Source organism: Anas acuta, chromosome 9 (assembly GCF_963932015.1).
Source record: "Anas acuta chromosome 9, bAnaAcu1.1, whole genome shotgun sequence".
Lineage (NCBI taxonomy): Eukaryota > Metazoa > Chordata > Aves > Anseriformes > Anatidae > Anas > Anas acuta.
Window position 1 is genome coordinate 17,101,115 of NC_088987.1, and position 21,652 is coordinate 17,122,766.

General features: G+C 40.4%; 1 protein-coding gene and 1 long non-coding RNA gene across 5 annotated transcripts in view; both read right to left on the reverse strand.

Moving 5' to 3' along the window:
• Window positions 1-552: 552 nt before the first annotated feature.
• On the reverse strand, window positions 553-17,557 carry IWS1 (interacts with SUPT6H, CTD assembly factor 1). 4 transcript variants are annotated; one of them, XM_068692550.1, is made up of 15 exons: window positions 17,383-17,557; window positions 16,817-16,932; window positions 10,120-10,753; window positions 9,430-9,622; window positions 9,131-9,188; window positions 8,689-8,789; window positions 7,781-7,931; window positions 6,221-6,303; window positions 5,807-5,936; window positions 4,725-4,842; window positions 3,898-4,009; window positions 3,660-3,716; window positions 3,368-3,479; window positions 2,611-2,769; window positions 731-956 (listed from the first exon to the last, which is right to left on the reverse strand). In XM_068692550.1, exons 1-14 carry the CDS (start codon window positions 17,414-17,416, stop codon window positions 2,641-2,643), a joined length of 2,028 nt encoding a protein of 675 aa, XP_068548651.1. In that variant the 5' UTR covers window positions 17,417-17,557; the 3' UTR covers window positions 731-956; window positions 2,611-2,640. The 4 variants fall into 4 exon arrangements, with proteins under 4 accessions (XP_068548650.1, XP_068548652.1, XP_068548653.1 ...); XM_068692549.1 differs by lacking the exon at window positions 2,611-2,769 and having other exon boundaries at window positions 553-956; XM_068692551.1 differs by lacking the exons at window positions 2,611-2,769; window positions 17,383-17,557 and adding an exon at window positions 14,603-14,657 and having other exon boundaries at window positions 553-956; window positions 16,817-16,903.
• A 353-nt stretch (window positions 17,558-17,910) lies between these two features.
• LOC137861317 (uncharacterized) overlaps window positions 17,911-21,652 on the reverse strand; it is a 37,568-nt gene continuing 33,826 nt past the window's right edge. Inside the window, exon 7 of the long non-coding RNA XR_011099540.1 lies at window positions 17,911-20,321. This is a non-coding gene — a long non-coding RNA (uncharacterized lncRNA). The remainder of the gene's footprint in view (window positions 20,322-21,652) is intronic.

The window sequence follows — 21,652 nt, forward strand, 5'->3', positions numbered from 1 at the left end:
CCTGAGCTGAGCATTCTGACAGTCCTCTCCAGCAGTCTCAACACCCTTGACTCCAAAGCCTGGCTTACCATACACATACTCTGTGCTCTGGTGCCTCACAGAAAAGCCCTCCCGCTCCTCCTCCAGTCATTTGCTCTCCAGAAGCAGTCACTGTTGAAGGCTTTGCTGTTAGCACAAAGGCTCAATACAAGTGGAATATTGTTGCCTTACTTACACCAACCATTTTAACTGGAGGCAGCTGGATTTTTTTTGCAGTCAACCTTCTGGTCTTCTCTTGAACTTTGCATCATGCATTCATGAAAGGTGAAATCCTTCAAGCAGAAGATGATCGGTATTTCTGTTATCAATTCCAATATGCATCTCTCAAAAGACAGATACACTGACATATTAAATATCACTGAACAAATAAGAAATGCAAAATGGTAAACACAAAATTCCTGATTATCAGCCTTTCCACATGTCAAGTACACTTTTTTTGGGGGAAATTTCAGATATTCACTGTCTTCTCAGGACTCCACGTGTACACTGTCTTGAGCAATTAATAGACAGTCCCCCCAAAAAAACAGATGTTTTATTGTCTAAAGTATTGCAATACAACAAATATGTGGTCTGTACAAAGGACACAATAGAGCAAGTTTAAATACAATCAGGAGAAAGAAGTCCCCAAATTCACAGTCCTCGGACATTATCTTATACCAGAACCTGAACCAACAATTTAAAGATTCACTGAAAAAAAAAAAAAGTTGTTAAAAAATTTAAAGGTCTCCCAAGAGTCTATGGGTGTATTGTCTTACAGCAGAGATCATGGGGTATTCTGTGAAGGGTCACAATGGCATCTTATTGCCCTCAATGCTGATTTTCACTGCATGGGCCGATCTGCTTTTTTTCCTGATATCTGTGAATTTCCGCATCTGTTTGTCCAGTCGACTCACCCCTTTCTTAGAGGTCCCCTGGAACTTAAAAAATAAAACTAATAATTACCACTGAAAAAAAAAAAAAAAAAGCAGATGTCCCAAAGGTTCAAGAAAGCAACGCATGCAAGGTTCGACCTGCAAGAAGGATCTGATGCAGTCAGTGGTGTGGGGGCTGGGAGGTGTGAGGAGGGGGTGCACACATTTTCCCCTCAGCCCCACCCCAGCAGATAAATAATCCCCCCAGTGTATGCATCACATATACAGAAGTGGTCACACACACACACCACAGAGGAAAGCTTTCCCATTGTGAGGATTAATAACCACGTTAGTTGTTCACACACTGGGTGAATATACAGTTTGGAATAGTTTCATATCTGTATCAGCTGGAGTTTAACAACAAACATCCTTCACCACATACAAGCTTCCCGTGGGTGGAAGATTTTAGATATGGCTACACAGTAACTGAAGTGGGTTGAGTTGACATATCAATTCCAAACTGCAATTTATTTTAGAAGTCACTGATTAGTACTTAAAAAGCAAGAGATTATTGGAAAAGAAGGAAGTAAGGTTGGAAGCAAAAGAAATGCCTGAGAAAGGCTGACCATACACATTGTCAGAAAGTTGCTGCATTTCATCTCCGTATTTTAACTGCAGCTGAGAAACTGAGATGACACAGCAGGTTTTTGTTTTGTTTTGTTTTTTTAACACAAATACAGTAATTCTGTAGAGAAACGCCACTGGAGAGCGACCTCATGATCCCTTTAACTTTCTCAAAAGCAATTTTCCTTAACTAGACAACAGAAACAATAGCAACTTCATACCTTTTAAGTCCGGGAAAAAATATCCAGATATCCAGAATATGCTACTTAGTACCTGACAAAACCATCTATGAAGAGCTGAACCTCTCGTTCCCATCTCTGAGGTAGCTGAGGTGGGGTTCCTCACCCTCATTTAATACTTTATTCATAAAACTATCCACTGAAGTTGTATCTAGGATTTCACTGATTTTCAAAAGATTTTTTTTTTTTACAGAAATAAATATGAAGCTACCCTTCTGTCACTGTTTGTGACACCTCTGCTCACTGAAAAGAACTGAAATGAGACAAGATATTGCCCAAACAGTTCTCATGTTGATGTACGTCAATGACTGATCTCATTCACAGCAGGGAATTCTGCCCTGTTCTCCTCCTGCTGTCAACCACCCCCTAACTCTCCCATCAGTCAGTGACCTTGGATAAGTAGGCATAAGAACTACCTTGTTTAGTACCAGTAAAACAGGCACAGGTGTTAGTACACAGTGCTACGAAGTCTGACATTAAGAGCTAAGACCTCCTGTGTCAGGTCAGGCAAACCTTGAGAACCTAAACGAGAACAGGTTTCACAATGCTCAGTCTCGCTCATCTTGGTGTTGAGCACCCAAAGCTACAGGTGCAAATCTATTTCTGAGCACAGGTATTTTCACTTAATACTTCTCATTCGGACACCCTGAAGCCACAGAGGCAGGCATCATAGCAGACGTTACGTGCTACAACGTCCTGTTTCCTGCACAAGTTACCATTTAGGTCTCGGTACAGACTTCAGAGAATACAAGGAGAGTTTTCCAAGTTGAAGTTAGGGTGTACACACTCCTTTCCCGTATGTGCAAACTACCAACAGCTGAAGCACAAGCACTGTTCACACCTCCCTTGAGGGATACCTCTCAAACTCGGGGAAGGCAGTGTCATGGCTACAGGGGCATCCTGTTGCCTTCAATGCTGAACTTGATGGCCCGATGAACTTTGCTGAGTCGTTTCTGTTCAGCAAACCGTCTCTTGTGTTTTTCCAAGCGACTAATACCTCTCTTAATAGTCCCGGGCTAGAAATAATATCTCAATTAATGCAAAGAAGTAAAAATAACAGCAGAAAAAATCACAATAATTATTACTTCTTCCATTTACATGTGTTCTACCACGTACTCCAACCTTTAGATTAAAACCATACAAGGTAGATAGAAAAAACAAATAGAACACAGCCAAGGCCTCTACTGAAGCCTGCTAAAACTTTGAAGTTTTCACAAACTGGAAAATCATCCTAAAAAAGAACACGATACAAAAAAAATGGAAGAAAGATAAAATATTGGTGACATACTAATTAAACTGCTGCTTTATTTTAAGATGTTCTAAAATTAAGAGGCCTATAATCAGATTCTTACCCCTAGAGAAAAGCTCTAGAACAGATAGGATGAAAATCTCTTTCTGGTAAGAGAAGCAATGATACCTGAGTGGAAGAATTTGATGGGCTTAACACAGCCCATTGGATAGCAGAGCTTGTTGTCTACTCAAATTAGAAGAGGCACATACAAGGAACTGCTGTACTGTACAGTAACCACAGCAATAAGGCGACAGATTCCCAGACAGCTGGAGGTACAGAGTCACTGAAAGAGACTACGCTATGCCCTGCACTGCAGCACTTACCCTAGAGGACTCCATCTCCACATTCCACTTTGGCCTAACCACATAGTCCTTGTTGGAAGGCATTGGCACCCTCGCACGGGCACAGAAACCAGGGTCTCCAGGTCTAAGAGCCCTGCAAAAGAGAAATGTTGTTTTTAGACACAGAAATCTCACATAGGAAGAGCACTACAGATAGTATTCTACCTCTGGAAAAACGAGCTTAACCACTGACTTTAAAAAAAACTCAAACTGCACATTTTTAGCACTGTTAAAATACTTTTTTCTAGTCAAAAGAATAAAAATTGCAACCTACTTTTCCTCTCCTGTTAATACTTTCTCCAGATCCCTGCGGGGAGTCTGACCACCAGAGCTGCAAGAAAAATAAGATTTTACAGGCATCCACACGCGAAGAAAGAGAGCAACAAAAAGACAACTGTGGTAAGAGAAGAAAGATCAGAAATCATTGTTCTTTTATTTCCCTTGTTACTTATACAGAACTTTTCTTGTTGGAGACTTAGAAAGAAAATTTCGTTTCTCTCTGGTATTCTTACCTACTCAATCTTCTTCGCTGAGGCATCTGTTCCAAATCTCTCTGTTCCCTCTCTTCTCTTGTCATGCCTTTGTAGTTTGAGGTAAGGCCAAAGATGGGTCGAGACCATTCATCTAGTAAATAAATAGGTTAATAAGCACATCAAATTTCTGTCTAAACCATTCTGATAACTAAACACAGCTTTCAATGTTCACTTCTACTTCCCTTCAACCACACAGATGATTTTTGAACTCTTAATATTTCAGGGAAATCCAACCTTGTGGACAGTAACAAACTGCTTTCATCCATCAAGTCTCTTGCTATTGCTTGCTTTTTTGGAATCTCTCTTAGCTCTAGAAATATTTAAGTGCCAGAAACTCCCGCATGCCACAGTGTTATTTTAGAAATATGAAAAATACTTCCTGAAGAACAGATCAATTTTGGAATTAGTTTGCAGTCATTCAGGATGGAATATACTACACATGACTACAGCTGTTTAAGAAGTAAATTTTTAGATGGTCATTTAACACCTCTCCTCCATGGAATAAATGGAGCACCTTCCTCCTTTGCTAACAGGTAGATGAGGTCTGGACAACTAGCCAAGAGAGAATTTGGGCAACATAAAAGCTGATTATCTAGTTTTACAGCAGAACAGGAAAAACTGCATGCAGACATTAATGCAACAGTGTTCAATACGAGCTCTGCAAACAAAGCTATCACAGATTAATGAGATTCCTACACTGCAGAGTTAGTTCTAGTACAGACAATAACAACACGCAACAGAAAGACTGATGCAGAAATTAAATTACCAGTGAAATCTAAATGAAGGAAGACAAAAGGTTTACATACTGATTAGCTTCCCTGCCATATCTTTGTTAGGTCTCGATTCTTTGGGGTGTTTGTAAAGGTACATCACAGCTCGTCCAATGCCACTGTGCTTCAGGGTCTCTTGGCTCACGCTGGGCAGCTATAAGGAAGTTTGGGAAAAAAAAAAACAAGAAATGATGTCTGAACAGTAATGGTGTGAACTTTGCAAAAACTAAAACCTACCTTCACAGTAATCTTGGAAAAAAGTGTTTTGGCACTTTTCCACTAGGAATAAGTTAAAGGTTCAAGTATCAAACACCCAGACATAAATTTACTTGAACATTCTTATTTTTTATACACAAATTGAGCTAAGTTTCCTGAAGTATTTACTCCAAATGCTCATGTGTTTATGTTACCCCAAAACAGAATTACTGCCTTCTAAGCATTCATTTTACAAGGATAAAAGTTTACATGGCAAAAGCCACATATTCAATTATAACCTAAATCAGTCAGAATTTGTGCAAATTCTTATGCAACAACAAATTTCTAAAGCTTCAGTGAATAGAGTCAAGCAGTCCTGCTGCAAGAGAAATTTAACTTCTGTTCTGCTATCAAGACTATGCCACACTAATTTTACACATGTAGCAAAGGCTACTTAAAGTGAACAATCACAACATGAGCCACAAAGAACAAGGGAAGATAAGTCACTAAGACATTTAGATTCATCAAGAATCTACAAAAGCCATAGCATGTACCTCCCTGATAGAGGATAGGGAACTTCACGCGTATGGCTCCCATGAGACAAACATCTCCTGGCTGACTGTCAGCAGAGCTATTTGCTTTATTGTGAACATAAGCAAAAATTTTGTAACGATTATGTGTCTGAAATTCCCTAGCCAAATTTTGCTCAGATAGACGGCATATCTACAACATACGGAATACTCATTAAAAGCGATGTGAAATTTAAACCAAACTTATTTAACTTGCTGTTTGCTTCCCCCTACATTTCACACTGCATGGATCATCAGTAACATCATCATCAGTTATCAACACACATTTCTGTAAAGCATGACCATAAAAACCTGAAGCTACCAATCAAATACAGTTAGAAATCAGTTTCAAACCTCTTGCAGGATTTTCAGAAGCTCCTCTCTTATCTTCAGTGCTGGCAGACTTCGGTCTGGAAGAGGAGAAAGCCATTCTTTGATGGCAGACATTACACCACTATCGATGAAAGTTTCTTTGAGGTCCTGCCTAGAAAGTTTAATGTATAGATAAACCATGAAGTCATACAGGAATACACCTAGATCTTAAGATGTGATGGTTCTTGAAACACCACAGTATGTCTGAGTTTGTTAATTTAACAGGTAAAACTAGGGATCATTTTTCATTTTTTTGAGGTCACCTAGCTCCAGCATTTACCTGATACTAAGAAAAGCATTTCACTGCATACTCAATACAACTGTAACGTCACCCTATGAAATCTACCAAGTTCCCAATATTCCCAAAGATGATAATCATCTGGAAGAATGACTCACTTTTTAAGATGCATAACTACAGTCGGTAGTAAAGTTAATTTCTTTAGTGCAGGTTTCTTTTGTGTATTCAGCTGTCGATCCTCCTGTAGAGAGTTGAAGAATTGCAAGTCAATCAAAAGAAGAAATCAGCAACTCCCATCCACTGCAGTATTTACAGGAAAAAGGTCAGTAGTAAGTTACTGGAGAATTCGCCTTTAGCAGGACCACACTAACTTTATAACCTGGCTCTATCTTCCTACAGTTCCAAAATACATTTTATACAATAGTTTCTCTTTAAAAAAAAAAAATCCCCACCTTAATCAACATTCTCCTGGAAAGAATGACCTGTGTTTCTACTTCACAATTTACGTTTATTGCAATAAACTGGAATTCTGCAGGGTCCTGTATGCTAGCTATGCGTAGCTATCCTAGAAATGCTCATAGCAAATCTCACCCAAACTACAACAAATAACTAACCAAAACAGTAACAAGTGAAAATACATGCATTCACATCACCTAAGAACGTAACTATAAAACCTGGTGGTTTAGAGGGATGCATGGTAGAATTAACATTAAAGCACGCATACGTGTATGAAGTGCTAGAACAAAAGCTGTCTCCGTTTCAAAACAATGATGTGATTACCACCTCAGTCCATTATCTCACTATCTATTCAAAACGTGGGATTAAATATCAGAGAGACCCACTACAATCAACAGATTTGTCTCCTGCTGTGTTTGTACCTTTCCAGGTGCTTAACTCACTGAAGGCTCTTTCTACACAATGGTTTTTTTTAATTGTGAGAGAGGAGATTCTTTTAATGCTCTTCTGTTCCAGAATAGCTTTATAGGCACATGCTAAACAACTGAAGATACCACAGCACTGGAGCTCAGCTCTTCCTCTCTCCAGTATTCCAAACTTCATTGCTTTAAAACATTTGACCACTATCTTGTTGACGACCAAGAAAGCCACAGTTGTCTCCCAGACCACTATCTTACTCTGCCCTTCTTCCCCAAACACATTAAGAAAGACTCCTCTTTCTAAAATTGCCCCCCAATTGCTTTTAATGAGTTTCACCATGCTGTTAAATTGACTGCTACTTCAACAATAGTACAGCAATAACAAAAGGCAAGACCCTGGTAATAAAACACAACTCCTTGAAAGAAGCAGTCTGCCAAGGTATAACTCTATTGTTCTACAATCATCTACCACATTATTGTCATTCAAGCCCTTCAGAAAAGGTTTCTTCTCAGGAACAAACAATTAAGTACTGTATATACTACTAATTGCAGGGTGAAATCAAACCGTAGTCCCTATCTCAGGATTTGATATACATACATTTTACATAACATGTATTCATCCCTTTTTATACGGCAGTTGATCCCAGCTGATCAGTTTACCAAGTTAACTAAATATCATCTTTAAAACGAAGCAGTAATTCAGACTAGCAAAATGACATTAAACAGTTGTTTAGATACTGGAAGCTTTCAGTAGCGTACAGCTTGCTACTTCTAAGTAACAGATACCTCTATTTTACTGACTGCACAGGGAAAATTGGTGTTTTTGGAACCTAGAAAACTCACCTCTGCAGCTTCATTCATCTTCACAATCATAGCACTGACCACATCATCTGCATCACTAATAAAAGTTCCACCATCACGGTTTCGTCTACGCTTGCCACTCATACTCTTCTTTCGCTGCAGCATCATGTCAAAATCTGACATGAAGTCCATACTGAAACGCAAGAAGAAAGTTTGCTGATGGTCAGAAGAGGGTTGATTTCACCACCTTTGTAGAAAATATTTTGTATTTCTTTAACAACCGTTCCACAAATCTCTAAGAACTCTACAAGCATTATGTCTCAATGCCCCCCGTAAGATAATTAGATCTCCTCAGTATGCTAACTGGGAAACTAGAAAAGGGCTTCAGCAGCTCTGAGATGCCCTCAGAAGTCTGTAAAAGACCTTATTAAAACACCTAAAGAGATGCACACATCCAGGGTTGAAAATGTGCTAAAGTTGTCACTGAAGCAAATATTTAGCTTTCCTGTACCTGCAATACACTGCTCTAACTCTAATGGATCAGACAGGAAGGAAAGAGGAGAGAAGCTGGGGTCAAGCCTTGGCACACCTTATCCCCTACAGCAGCAGAGAAACAAAACTGTGGCTCCAGCGCTCCTTCGCATGGCCTGATGCTAGGAGCAGGGTTAGATGTTTGTTTCATTAGATGTTCATTTCATTCAGGTTTTGATATGACCTACAAAATACTACTACTTCTCTGGAGCAGGAGCAGCAGCATAGGCAATCTGCTATGGATTGCCAAGTGACTGAACTGTACAAGCAGAGAAAGTCATGGTCTATAAAAACATGCTTTCTGTAGACACACAGCCCCTTCCTTGCCTTTCATGAAGTCTAGCCAAGTTCTGGATGAACCTTTTTGCTCAAATATTGCATTTTCTATTAACAAAGGAGTACGTAACATATCCACTTACTGCTTCCCTCGTTTGATGTTATCATCAGAGTCCGACTCATCTGCTGTCTCCTTCATCTCTGCATCACCCTTCTCTTCTTCCAAGTCCTCCTGGTTAAAGCCCTGATGGTAAAGGCAGTGTAAGTCAGTGTAGGAATTAAGACAAAGCATCTACGCAGGTGCCTGACTCTTACACTCTAAATGCTTCCTCTAAATCCCCTTCAGATTTACCTGAAAGAGGAACAAAGGATTCCTAATTTCACCTATGACTGTCACAACAATGGCTCTCCCAGTAGTAGCACTGTGAAGGTTATTTAACTCAATGAGTACAGCAGATAAAAATCTTCATCCCAAAACAGTACATCCTTGAACACAAATGCAAACCCCAACAGGCATTCCGGGAATAGCTTCCCATGAAGATTTCATCTGGCAACCCAATAAGAAACATCCCCAATAGCACTTACGGTAAATTCCTCTTCTTCCTCATCACCAGATTCTCCAAATATATCTGCAATCAGGTTCCTGTGAAGGTAATAGTAACACTTATCTATTTATACTGCAGTAGTGAGAACTGCATTTCCTGAGAAATTTCTAATACGGCTGAGTGGAGATCCACCTTCCATTCTGCCACACTGCCCTTCCTCTTCACGCTACCAATAAAAGCAGACATTCATTCTCTGGTTGGTTTTCCTCCATTTCCCCATCAGTGACCAGCATCACTACCTGCAGCCCTGAAGGAATTCATATTCCCAGAAGCACTTACTCTTGTTCGTTTCCAGATTCACTGTCACTGCCAAACAGATCTTTCTCTTCTGTTTTCTTCCCAGCATTCTCTTTTCTTTCTTCCTCTTCTTCACTATCTGATACCATATTTTTCTTCCTTTTATCAGACTTCTCTGAGGCAGCATCGCTATCTGATTCTTCAACATCAGAAAGGATTCGTACTTTTTTTGCAGCTGCCAACAGAAAGAAGCATTACTGCCTGCCCAAACATAATTGCCATTTTAAAAAAATTATGTCCATTCTAAAATCTTTTTTATTCAGTTGGTAACTAACTACATACAGTACACCATCCATACAAACTTGTCATTTCAGAACTTACTCTCACCCCTAGTGTATCTTAGAAAATATAGAGAAAAAACAGCAAAGTAAAGAAGTACAATGGAAATACTCAACATGAAAACATGTGCCAGCATAAAGCAATGTTACTGCAGAATATATATATACTTTTACTTGTGTTAAACCTACCTATTACTCCAAAACATTATATACATATTCACACAGAAATGCAGTGAGAACAATACCTTCTCCACAAGCAGTTGTACTTTAAAAGGAAAACCACTTTGTGGTTTCACATTTATCTTAGATGCTTTCTTCACATAAAAATAAGGAATTAACAATAACGCTACTACTTGTCATGTCACATTTTTATTTTCATACTAAAGTTGCTTACGTGCTTTCTCAGTGTCATCCTCACTGTCAGAAAGGATGGCTGTTTTCCTCTTCACAGTCTTCTCCTCTTTCTCATCTTCATCGCTGTCTGAGATTTTTCGTCTCTTAGGACCTTCCTCTTCACTGTCAGAGCCCTGAAATCCTTCCCTCGCACGTTTGTTATCTGAATGATGAGAATCATTCTGCACCTCCTCCTTCCTGTCCTCCCCATCACTGTCATCAGACTCTATTTCTTGTTTGTGCCTGGGAGCAGACTCGCTCTCCGAGTCACTGACCGGCTGCTTGCGGACCTCCTCGCTCTCCGAGTCACTGGCCGGCTGCTTCTGTGTTTCCTCATTTTCAAAGTCACTACTGTGATCCCTGTGAGGTTCTCCATTTTCAGAGTCACTAGCTTGATGATTTAAGGCATCTTCATTTTCAGAGTCACTTAAATGCTGATTTGGACGGTCCTCAGCATCAGAGTCACTGTCTTTCCCTCCATGATCTGCTTCATTGTCTGAATCACTTGCATTGTGATTTGGAGGCTCCTCGTTATCTGAGTCACTGTCTTTTTGCCTCGGTACATCTTCATTTTCAGAGTCTGTCATATGAGGCTCTCCTGTTTGCCCATCCTCTTCTCCATCACTGTGTTCATTCTGAAAAAAGAAAAGTAATTTTAGGCAAGCAAGCAAAAATCTATATAAAAAAGATTTAAAAAAAGAAAACAAGAAGTGTTTTGTGTTTTTGCTTGTCCTTCCTCCCATGTGATTGCCAAGGGTACTGCAGACTGAAATACTTTATTTTACATATATAAAATATATACAGAAATTAGATGATTTGAGTCAAAGGACTCACTATCGTATACTACAGATCAAGAAAAATATTAAGAGATCAACAGAACACCATCCATCCTGCTACTCAATCCTATTTTAGAAACAGAATCCAAAAAAAAAAAAACATCTCAAGTGAAGAGGCCCAAGAAGGGTCCAGTCCTTCGAGTGTAAATACTTAATTACTTCATTTTAAGAAGTGAGGCCTTCAAAATGGTTTAGTCCAAATCCTACAAAATAAGGCAAGTAAACAGACTCCCACACTGGTCATTTCTGAAGATCTCAAATAGACATTTTTGTACGAAGTACATTTTACTGAAACTGCATGTGTTACTTTCAGAGTAAAGCTCAAGAGAGCTTGCACCCTCTCCTTACTTAACAATATGCCAAGACCAAAAGGCCTATAAAAAACAGGAATAAAGTTTTAATTAGAGCCTTAAGAGCATTATTAAGAAGCTTTGGGTTTCGGTGGGTAAAAACCTAAGAACAGGTTCAACAGTTCTCTCCCTTAAGCTCACAGCTCCCATGCCTACACGGATACCTGAGATAACTTGTGTGTATAAACACACCAACCTTCTGAAAACTACTGAAACGCAATCCTTTATGTCTTCTACACAGTAACAACAGAGCCAAACATTCCATTTATGGAAAACTTCAGCAAGCCACCTGTCTCTATCCTTACTGATGACAGAATGCAGTTTTATCTTTCCTAGAAGATCTAAGTTCCACTTGGAAAAAAATGCATTTGCCTAAGAAAACAAAATTGGACTCTCTTGAACTCCCGTGCCTTAATTCAGCATGTCTACAGCAGTCACTGTCACAATAATCCCGTTTTCAGCTGAAAAGAACACTGATGAGAGCCTCTTTCCTAAATACTACTCAGAGAAGCTTTTTTCAGGGATGATTCTCTCTTCTCAGCTGCGGACTCCTTTCACTAGCACCTCTGCAAACTGAGTATTTATTGTCCTAGGAGATGCTTTAAGACCTACATGTCCTAGAGCTTCCAAGTCTCTTGTTAGCAGTCTCTTCTCCTTGATAGGACAGACTTCCTCTTTTTATTTTGTATGGTCATTCCACACCCACGCACAACAACACAGGTGTATCTATCCTACAGGTATGACAAGCAATATTATTTATCTTTATGACATATGAATAAAAAGGACTTTTAAAATAAAACAAATAATAGCTTTTAGGAATTACTCCTTCCACAATTATATTAACTGATAAATAACATCACTTTTTAAGATTCTGGATCTTATGCATTTATTCTCTTAGCTAGTACTTGATAAAGTGACAACTTCTGAACAACTGCAACATTACTAACAGAAAGTTACACACTGGAACAAAATCAGGACTACAGAATTTTAAAACACACTTCAAATACCACCTCACTGCTTCCAAGTTACCTAACACTAGCTATAGAACTGCAGCTGTGATAACTCGAGTACTCTTCTGTCTCCTGCTTGTATGTGACCCTACAGTGGTGTCAGCCTTTTGAACCACGCTGGTGGCACCATTCGGTATTTCTCATTTCTCCTTACAGAGCGGAGATACAGTTCAGTTAGAAATCTGAAACTGGAATTTTAAAGAATTAAATAGGAAGAAGTTACAGAATTGAGGGTGCAGAACTGAGGAACACCACACACCCAAACTGCTCCCTGTTTCTCACAGGATTTTATTTTGTGCTCTTCATCAAGATGATGTATTTTCTCTCACAGTATTAATGAAGAAAAAAAAGCTACAGCTGCAAAGGGAAGAGGAAATCCAGATTTTACAACTATGTTACAGATTGGATCACTGAGAGGAGAAGAAATGCAGAGGTCTACACTTAAGTTGACACTTATTAAAATACACGTTCTTCACTCCTTATTTCTGTGCCATTTAATGTTTGGTGGTTTTATTTGTTTTTTCCTGATTTCAGATGGCTGATACTGAGTAGGTACTTATAACTATGTCAGCAGCAATAAAGGATTTTGCTAAACAAAACCAAAGAAATCAACAGAAATATTTCTGTTTAAACTATTAGGTTTACTATCTACCAGACTAGAAAGTCTTCAGCAAAAAAGTAAACAGAATTAAAGAACCAACTTGAATTTATAACAATTCTTAGCCACTCAACATTTTTAAGGTTGAAAGCATAGCTGCAGGTTACGCATGCTCCTATTCAGGATACATTGCTAAACTACAAAGAAGCTCCTATGCAAAATACTTGGTAAGAAATCATTCCAATTATATAGCAGTATTACTAAAGCATTTTACAACATACTGAACCTCAAATCTGTTATGCAAACTGACAGTCACTCTTCAGAGGGAAGCTATTTGGGGAGGGGAAGCATCCACACATCCTAATTAGCTCACACCATGATCATACGGTGCTTTGCACCACAGGATCATGATGGTAATTACAGCTTCTCAACTCCACTGCGATACCATCACCTACAGAACCACTTAAGAGAGAACTCAGGAAAACACAGGTAACAGGTGTCCCGGCACGGGTTGGACAGACAGGTATCATCTACTCCAGTCCTGAACCTGTAAAGCACAACTCAAGCTAACCCAAAAGCACATAGCTGGACAAGCCAAGACAGCCAGCCCTGCAGTGGGACGACACGTGCTACCTCAGACTCAGCACTACATCAACGCAACTGAGCAGCTTCTAAAGCGGAGGGGAGACACACCTGACTCACTCAGAACCTAGGCAGAACAAACAGGCCCTGTCCACAGCCATTTGTTGGTGCAAGGTCTTCTGAATAAATTAACGCATCTGTGAATGTTTTGGAATGTATTTCATGTAGGAAGTAAGTGCAACTTCACAATGAGATGACTAAACTCTGCAGGACAGTCCACCTGCATCTCTCCCCTACCACCCCTCCCCCCTTTTCTTTTAAAATGATTTGTCTCTAAAAAGGTGTGTTCAAAGAAATCAATTATGTTATCTTGGAATATTCTATTTTTATTTTTCCAATTATTTAATTAAAAGTTTAGACATCCTCAAAAACAAGTAGGTCTCAGGTAATTGCTACCACATTTTTCTGTAATTCCTTTGCTTTCTTTTCTTCCTCCTCTTTATCTATAAACTTCTTAATTGAGATGTCCTTAATTTTTTTAACTGAAAGAATTCTGTAACATGAGGCTTTAGTACAGTATAAAGTAAGGAATACATAAAAATCAAATTTACAGTGTTATCCTTCCATATAAAGCTTCAGTCAGCAAGTAGTTTATGGGATCAACATGCAGCCACTTTTAAGATGTACTATTATGGTAGTTTAATAAGTTCAATAGAATTGACCCATCCACTACAATCTTATGAATGACATTTGTTAAACTAAGGTATACATGACCTTCACGGGCAGATCAGGAAGCTTCTGTTTTCAGAAATGTAAGATATTTGTGCATTTCTTAGCAGTCACAGTCAAACCATAACTTAATGAAGAAGACAGCAGCAACTTGGTTAGAGTGTAAGATCTAAGCCATTAAAGATTTCCGTATGAGCCTGACTTGTACAAACACTGTAAATGTGATTTAATATTCATTACTGTACTAAAACTATGTGTTATCTAATTCTATTTGTCTGAAACAGAATCAGTAAGGACATCAAGGAGAACATTTATAGATAAAGTGGGACTGGGGGAAGGAAAGCCAGAAAAGAATTGTGGAAAAGAAAAACCCACATACCTGAGACCTACATAAGTAATTCCTCAGGATTCCCCTTTTCTTTAAAGTTAAGAACCTGAAAAAAAAGTTGGAAAGTTTAAAACTTCAGTTCTTTAAATTTGAGTTCTAAATTAGAGACGAAATAGTAATTAAATAGACTTAACTGATTGGGCTGTCTCAAAGGTATTATTACCTTTGAGTGTCATTCCTCCCACATATTCCTAAAGATGAAGGAAATAAGAGGATAAGAAAATTTAAGATAAGTAAGTTACTGAAAGCTACTCTCCTTTTACAGACAGCAGCTCCACGTTATCAGTTGAGTTGCACTTTGATGTACAGAAAACATCAATTTACTAGGAATATAAAAGTTCGTAACAAAAGAAAATACTTAAAACTTTGTGTCTTATAGTGAACGTGAACCTTCAAAGGCCTTAGTACTTGATTCGATGTGGTTAAAATCTTAAAAATCCTTTTTATGTGTGTGTTTTTTAAATGTACTTTCTGTATTGTTTTACCTACAGAGGAAGATTCAACAGCCAACACAGAACAAAGCCCTTACAATAGTGGAGGTACATGAAGAGGGTCCGTAAGCAAGGATAACGGGTCCTAGTATTTTTGATTATTTAAATCAGAAAAAGTCATGCCAAAGATGTAAATAATAGTTGACTGTTCTTTAGGCCAGATTTCCAATTACTTGATCACAGTAAGCAAAATTTAAAAATCACAGGAGTACAGAAGAGTAAGAACAACCGACCAAGTCTTCAAACACCAAAGAAAAAGCTTAACATAACTGTAGCAGCAACATGACTCTCCATGCTCTCATCAGAATTTCCTTCCACTAAAACAGAAGCACTTAATCCTTACCAAAGACAGTTATTTCTGTCACACACAAAACCATACATTTTCCCCCACTGAAATCCTGATTATCACAACAGCAAATGCTGCCTGACAACTCAATTTCTTCCACTGTAAAGAAGTATCAACAGCTTTAAAAAAATCCAAATCTGCTTTACACTCAAATTCAAGTAAGTGCAAAGAACTTCCCTTTTATACTCTTTAAAAACATATTCATTTACTTTCTAACTCTGATGATACTACGAATTCAGTAAAGAAAAAAGAAAAAGGATTGTTAGTTATACTGCAACAGAGGTGAGGTAGGGGATGGTTAGACCACATGATCTTGGAGTTATTTTTCAACCTTTATAATTCTGTTAGGTTGCATTTTAAGCGAGTTTTAAAGTGGATAACCACTGAAAACCCATTCAGAGTCAATCCTGATCTTTATACAACATGAAACAGAATTGGCAGAACAGAGTATAACATCTCTGATTTCAACTTTGAAGAGCATCACAAAGCTTTCCATAACAGAACTTTGCTGACAGAAGACAGGATGTCAAAGCTAAAATTAGTCCTTCCTAGAAGGCCCTACAAAGACCTGATGTAATTCTATCTCAAGACAAAAAATTCCTTAAAATTACCGTTAACCCCATAATTGTCATAGACACAGAACCTTCATTTTTATCAGAATCTCTTTCCAACTACACTAATCAAACCACAAGTTAAGCGTCTCCCCTCCAAAGACAACCCCAGATCAAACACCACCACCCTTTTCATAGGGTAGGATTCTCAAAGCAAAAAGCTCTTCAGAGGAAAGACAAATGCCACTTAGAAACCTGGCTTTCCACAAAGAAATCTATTCCTTTGCAAATGACAAAGTAAAAAATACAGGATAAAATAGTCTTCAGCAGTAACATTCACATTCAAGAAGAAAGACTAGAGACAAAAAAGCATTCATTCTTTGCTAATGAAACATATGCTCCGTAACGCATGGTTTTACCATGCATTTTACCTTGCAGAATTTAAAGCAAAGTTCTGAATTCCTCAAAATCCATTGCTTACCTTTTCAAGCCCAAAAAATTATCTTTTTGCAATCAAGTACGGCAATATTACACTTTTTTTTTTTTTTTTTTTTTTTTTTTTTTTTTTTTTTTTTTTTTTTTTTAGTACAAAACAGGGAATGCTATTATAACAATTTAGGACTGAAATAAAAAGATACTACCCTACTTCTTGGTCAGGAGATTACGTGACACAACCCTTTCGGGAAGTTTTGCCAGACAGGACACTTAAGAACAACTCAAAAAATGTAAAAGTCTCAGTTAAAAGAGCAATATTTCTTTAAAATGACTATCAGTTTATGAGAGAGCAATCCTTATCTAGACAAAGTTCCCATGGTACCTCAGAGTGGTGCCCTACGCTTCCGTTCTCAGATCCAGAATGCTGCTCATTTCCTTCATCTTCAACATCAGATCCTGAATCTCTCTCATCTTGCACCGGAGTAGCTCCACCGTCATCTACTCCGAATGGAAACAAATAAATTAATTATTTAAAAAGTAAAACTCGGTGACGTCTCCCAGCGCCAAGAAGCGCCCTGACAGCCGCGACGGGTGACCAGGAAGGCAGATAACCCCCAGCAGCGAGGAGCACCGGCGGAGAGCCCCCGGGCAGGACGGCCGGGAGCAGAACCAAACGCCCCCCGGAGCCCCGGAACGGGAGGTCTCCGCAGAGCCCTCGCAGCACGGCCGCAGCGGCTCCACATGCCCTCGGGGGCCCGATAACGCCCCGGAGGCCGGCCCCGGCCCCGGCCCCAGCCCAGCCCCGTCCCAGCCCGGCGGGGCCCGGCCCTGGCCGCTGACGGGCGCCGACCCAGGACAGGGCGCGGGGCAGCGCAGGGCCCGGGCGCTCCCCGCGGCCGCTGAGGCCCCGCCGTGCCCGCCCGCCCTTCCGGAGCCCAGCGCCGCTACCTGACTGCTCCCCGCCGTAGTACTCGCTCTCCATGGCGGGCTCGCTCCCGCCTCGGCCCTCGGGGCTGGCGGCGGGGCGCGGCCCCCGGGGCGCCGCTCACCGACCTGCGCCTCCGCCGCCCGGCTCAGCCCGGCCCAAGATGGCGCCTCCCCTCCGAACGGCCAACGGCCGGCACTGCGCGTGCGCCAGCCCCCTGCCCCGGGCGGCCCGGCGGGGCCGCTCTCGCGAGACTTGGACGGGAGGGTGGGTGCCATCTTAGGGCGGTGCGGGCGGTGTGAGGGGGAGGTGGGGTGCTCCCGCCCCGTGTAATCGCTGGGTGCGGGGCGGTGAAGCTAGCTCAGAGTTTCTTATTTCTAGTTTCTTTGTTTTTGTTTTTTGTTTTTTTTTTTTTGCATTTTTTTGTTGTTTTTTTTTTTGTTTCTTGTACTATAAACTAGTTTTAGTTAAGTACTGAGGCAACTGAAGAAGGCTATGAGAAAAAAAGACGATGCTGAGCCCTTGTATCAACGCGGAAACGAGTACAGAAATGTAAAATGCTTGTTGTTTTAATAAAGGTGGTTCCTTGTATGGGCATTGGGGAACTTGCAAGAGACAGAAACACAGAAAATATTAGGTGACTGTTAACACACAGTCCAGAACTAAACTCGTTACCCAACTTTTACCTTCAGCTGGTCTAAGGAATGTCTGGTAAAAACACTTCCAAGACTGATAAAAGATGGGAGATCAAAAGTTTCAGCTGTGGCCTTGAATAACAAAGATCTTACCATTTAAAAAATAGCAGAATCAATCTGCTCACTGCAGATCCAGTTAACAAGAATTAATTTGAATCTATCCAAGAAGGCAGAAGAGCAAAACCAGAGTTCAGCAGCAGGCACACTGTGGGCTCTGGATGCGCTGGTGGGCACTGGCTGCTGTTAGGGTACTGCAGACCAAAGAGGATACCTGAGGCTGGCTCTGGATATTGAGGCCTGGCTGTCTGCATGAATTTAGGTCTGCCTGCCCTATCTGAAGCTGCAGTTCAATCCAGTTCATGTGTGGGTGGTGCCTCCAGATTTAGCCTCCAGAGTCAACTGAAAGTTGGCCTTAAAGACGTCTTTTAATTGCTGACTTCCGGAGTAAACAGGTAGAAAGATCCATGTCTGTTTCAGGAATTGTTTTAGGAGCCTTTATCCTCTGAGCGGCTGCATTATTCAATTATTTGGAACACCTACAATATGTCAGTAGAGGATTACGAGGTCCATCTTCTGTCATTGATGAGTCATTTTAAAATAGAAAGCCTAATATATCCATGTGATGCTCATCTGCCTCTTCTTGTTCTGTGACAAAACATCTTAATTTTCTCAGGGGGTACAGGCTCTCGTGTGACAAACAGAAAACAACATCTGTTGAAGCAGTGTCATTTGGGATACTTCTGATAAACATCAATTATTTTTATAATCCTGCATGCTTCTCTCTTGTTCAGGGACATCAAAATTCAGCCAGCTGAGAACTCTGGTCTGAAGTGAAAATGAGTCATCATTTCTTCTATGCTATGGACACTTCAGGATGGATGGCAGAGAGGTTAAGCCCTTATTAACACATACACCACAGCAGCAAACACACTTATAATACATGAAGTTCATTCTACCATGTTAAATACAGCTAAATGCCCTTATTTGAGTCATTACTCACAGTGTCAGAATCTTCTGTGTTTCATTTAGAAGAAGAAATTGGTAGTGGAAACACTGTCAAATGATTCTTTGATACAATCCTATATTCTTACTATATTCTTAGCAAAAAGGCTTTTTTTTTTTTTTCTTTTTTTCTGAAAAGCAGCATACATAAAAACAAAAGGTTTCTTTCTTCACAGCTCTTTTGCAGACAGACTCCATGGTCTCTTAGCACTCCTAAGAACTGTGTTCTTAATGGTATTGTGTCCCTTTTTCCCTTCTTTTATGTGATGTACAGCTTTTAGATCTTTTTACACTGTGTGCTTTCACTGGGATCTTCTCTGGAAGGAGCAGGCACATGCCAGTATAAGACAGAAGGCTCTCATTGTTTCACTTATCTGACTTGTTAAACAAATTTAATGGCTCTTTACAACTGACTAAATAGAAAGAAGTAATGACAACTTTAATCTGACTAATAACAACACGGTAAATAAAGGTCTCTGCAAAGCAGTAAAGTAGGAAATAAGTTGGGAGTAGTCAGGGAATCATAGAATAGTCTGGGTTAAAAAGGATCTTAAAGATCATCTACTTTCAACCTTTTTTTTTCAGGGTTGTCAACCACTAGAGCAGGCTGCCCAGAGCTGTATCCAGCCTGGCCTTGAATGTCTCCAGTGATGGGGCATCCTCTCTGGGCAACCTCTTCCAGTGCCTCACCACCCTCTGAGGGAAAAACTTTCTCCTAATATCTAACCTAAATCTCCCCTGTCTTAGTTTAAAACCATTCCCCCTTGTACTATCACTACCAACACATATAAGCAGGCATTCCCCCTCCTGTTTATATGCTCCCTTCAAGTACTGGAAGGCCACAATGAGGTCTCCCCAGAGCCTTCTCTTCTCCAAACTAAACAAGCCCAGTTCCCACAACCTTTCTTCATAGGAGAGGTGCTCCAGCTCTCTGATCATCTTAGTGGGCCTCTTCTGGACCAGTTCCAAGAACTCCACATCCTTCTTGTGCTGGGGGCTCAGGCCTGCATGCAGTGTTCCAGGTGGGGTCTCACAAGAGCAGAATAGAGGGGGACAATCACTTCCCTCTCCCTGCTGGCCCCCCCTTTCTTAATGCAGCCCGGCACATAGTTGGCTTTCCAGGCTGCAAGCATGCACTGCTGGCTCATGTCCATCTTCTCGTTCAGCAGGAATCCCAAATCCTTCTCTGCAGGGCTGCTCTCAAGTTCTTCTTTTTCCAGTCTATATAAATACCTGCCATAGAAGTACCTGCCATTTTCTATGACCTATAATGTCATAGAAAATAAGGATCAAGGGGAAACATAAATAGAAACAAACAAAAAAGAGATTGAATGAGTACCAAGGTGCCTATGAAACATGGAAGCCTACTAGGTTATAAAGCAGCATCAGATTATGATGGAAACCCTCCTTGGAAATTAATTATTAATTAATTATTTATGAATATGCCATGTTCTGCAGTGATGTCAAGCCATTGTCTCAAACTCCATCTGTAATTAGGCTGAGATGAGAAAATAAAGAATTTCTGCATTTGCTGAAAGTGAAAAGAGGCATAGGCTTTTCTCCCTAAAAGTAATGAATTCCCCATGTCTCTGAAAGGAAACCACCTAACCCCAAACCTACTGTTGTGACATCCTACACGCACCATGCTGGACAGGGTGCGACTGTGTCTTAAGCACCCTCATCTCAGCAGTGGCAAGTAGTCAGACGTCGGTTCTGACAGCCATTCTGCAGGTAACATCTGTGTGCAATAGCATGCAAGCGTGTGTGCACATGTCTTTGTCCCTCATGAGCCAGAATGTGGCACTTGCTGGCCTGTAATGTACTCTTGTAATACCCTCTTGGCTGCATCCCAAGAGGAAGGATGGAGTGGCACTCAGACCATAATGGGATTGCACAGTGGGGGAGAATGACCTGCCTTCTAGCAAGCAGAGTACGCAGCACCCACTTGGCGTGTGTGGAGGTGTGTAATGACACAGATCCCAGAGCCCCAACAGTCTGCCTCTCTGTACACCATCATGAACTGGCTGGAATGAAATAAGCCTTTCCCTGAGGGACAGACTGCTCAAGACAATCAAGGGATGCACTTGAAAAATCATTTTCTGGTATGTACTTCTTATTTAGCTTGCTTTGTCCCTGCAGTATGCCTTTCAGAGTTAACAGACATCAGTGACTTAAAGCTACAAATCTGCTTAGAGGGAGGCGGTTACTGTAGACAGGAAGGCTTCCGAATGAACTGTTTACATTGGAGATGGTTATATCCAATCCACCTCCCATCAGAAACCTCATCAAAATAACTAGTTTAACATAAAATGATGCTTGGCATCTAGGGCTCGGTGATACAGAAATGACAAGGCCACTTTGATTTAGCTAGAGAGGAAATGTGAGAGGGAGTGCTATGTGCAAATTAAGCCCTTTGATCCTGACATCAATCTCTTAATTAGGAAGCTGTCAGGAAGAGGCAGTTCTGTTAACACATGTCTATCCAAGTAGACCTATTGCTCTGCACAACAGTAGGATTAATTTCACCTGGGATTATCCAATTTTAATTTGTCACATTTCTCAGTGCATTATTCATGTGCATAAAATGTACTGCAAA

Excerpts from the sequence above, each read along its gene's own strand:
- IWS1 (XM_068692549.1), bottom strand. The coding sequence starts at position 17,416 with ATGGAGAGCGAGTACTACGGCGGGGAGCAGTCAG. Across the intron at positions 9,623-10,119 it reads GGATGACACTGAGAAAGCAC|CTGCAAAAAAAGTACGAATC; the intron begins GTAAGCAACTTT and ends TTCTGTTGGCAG. Across the intron at positions 8,790-9,130 it reads AGGAAGAAGAGGAATTTACC|GGCTTTAACCAGGAGGACTT; the intron begins GTAAGTGCTATT and ends CTTTACCATCAG.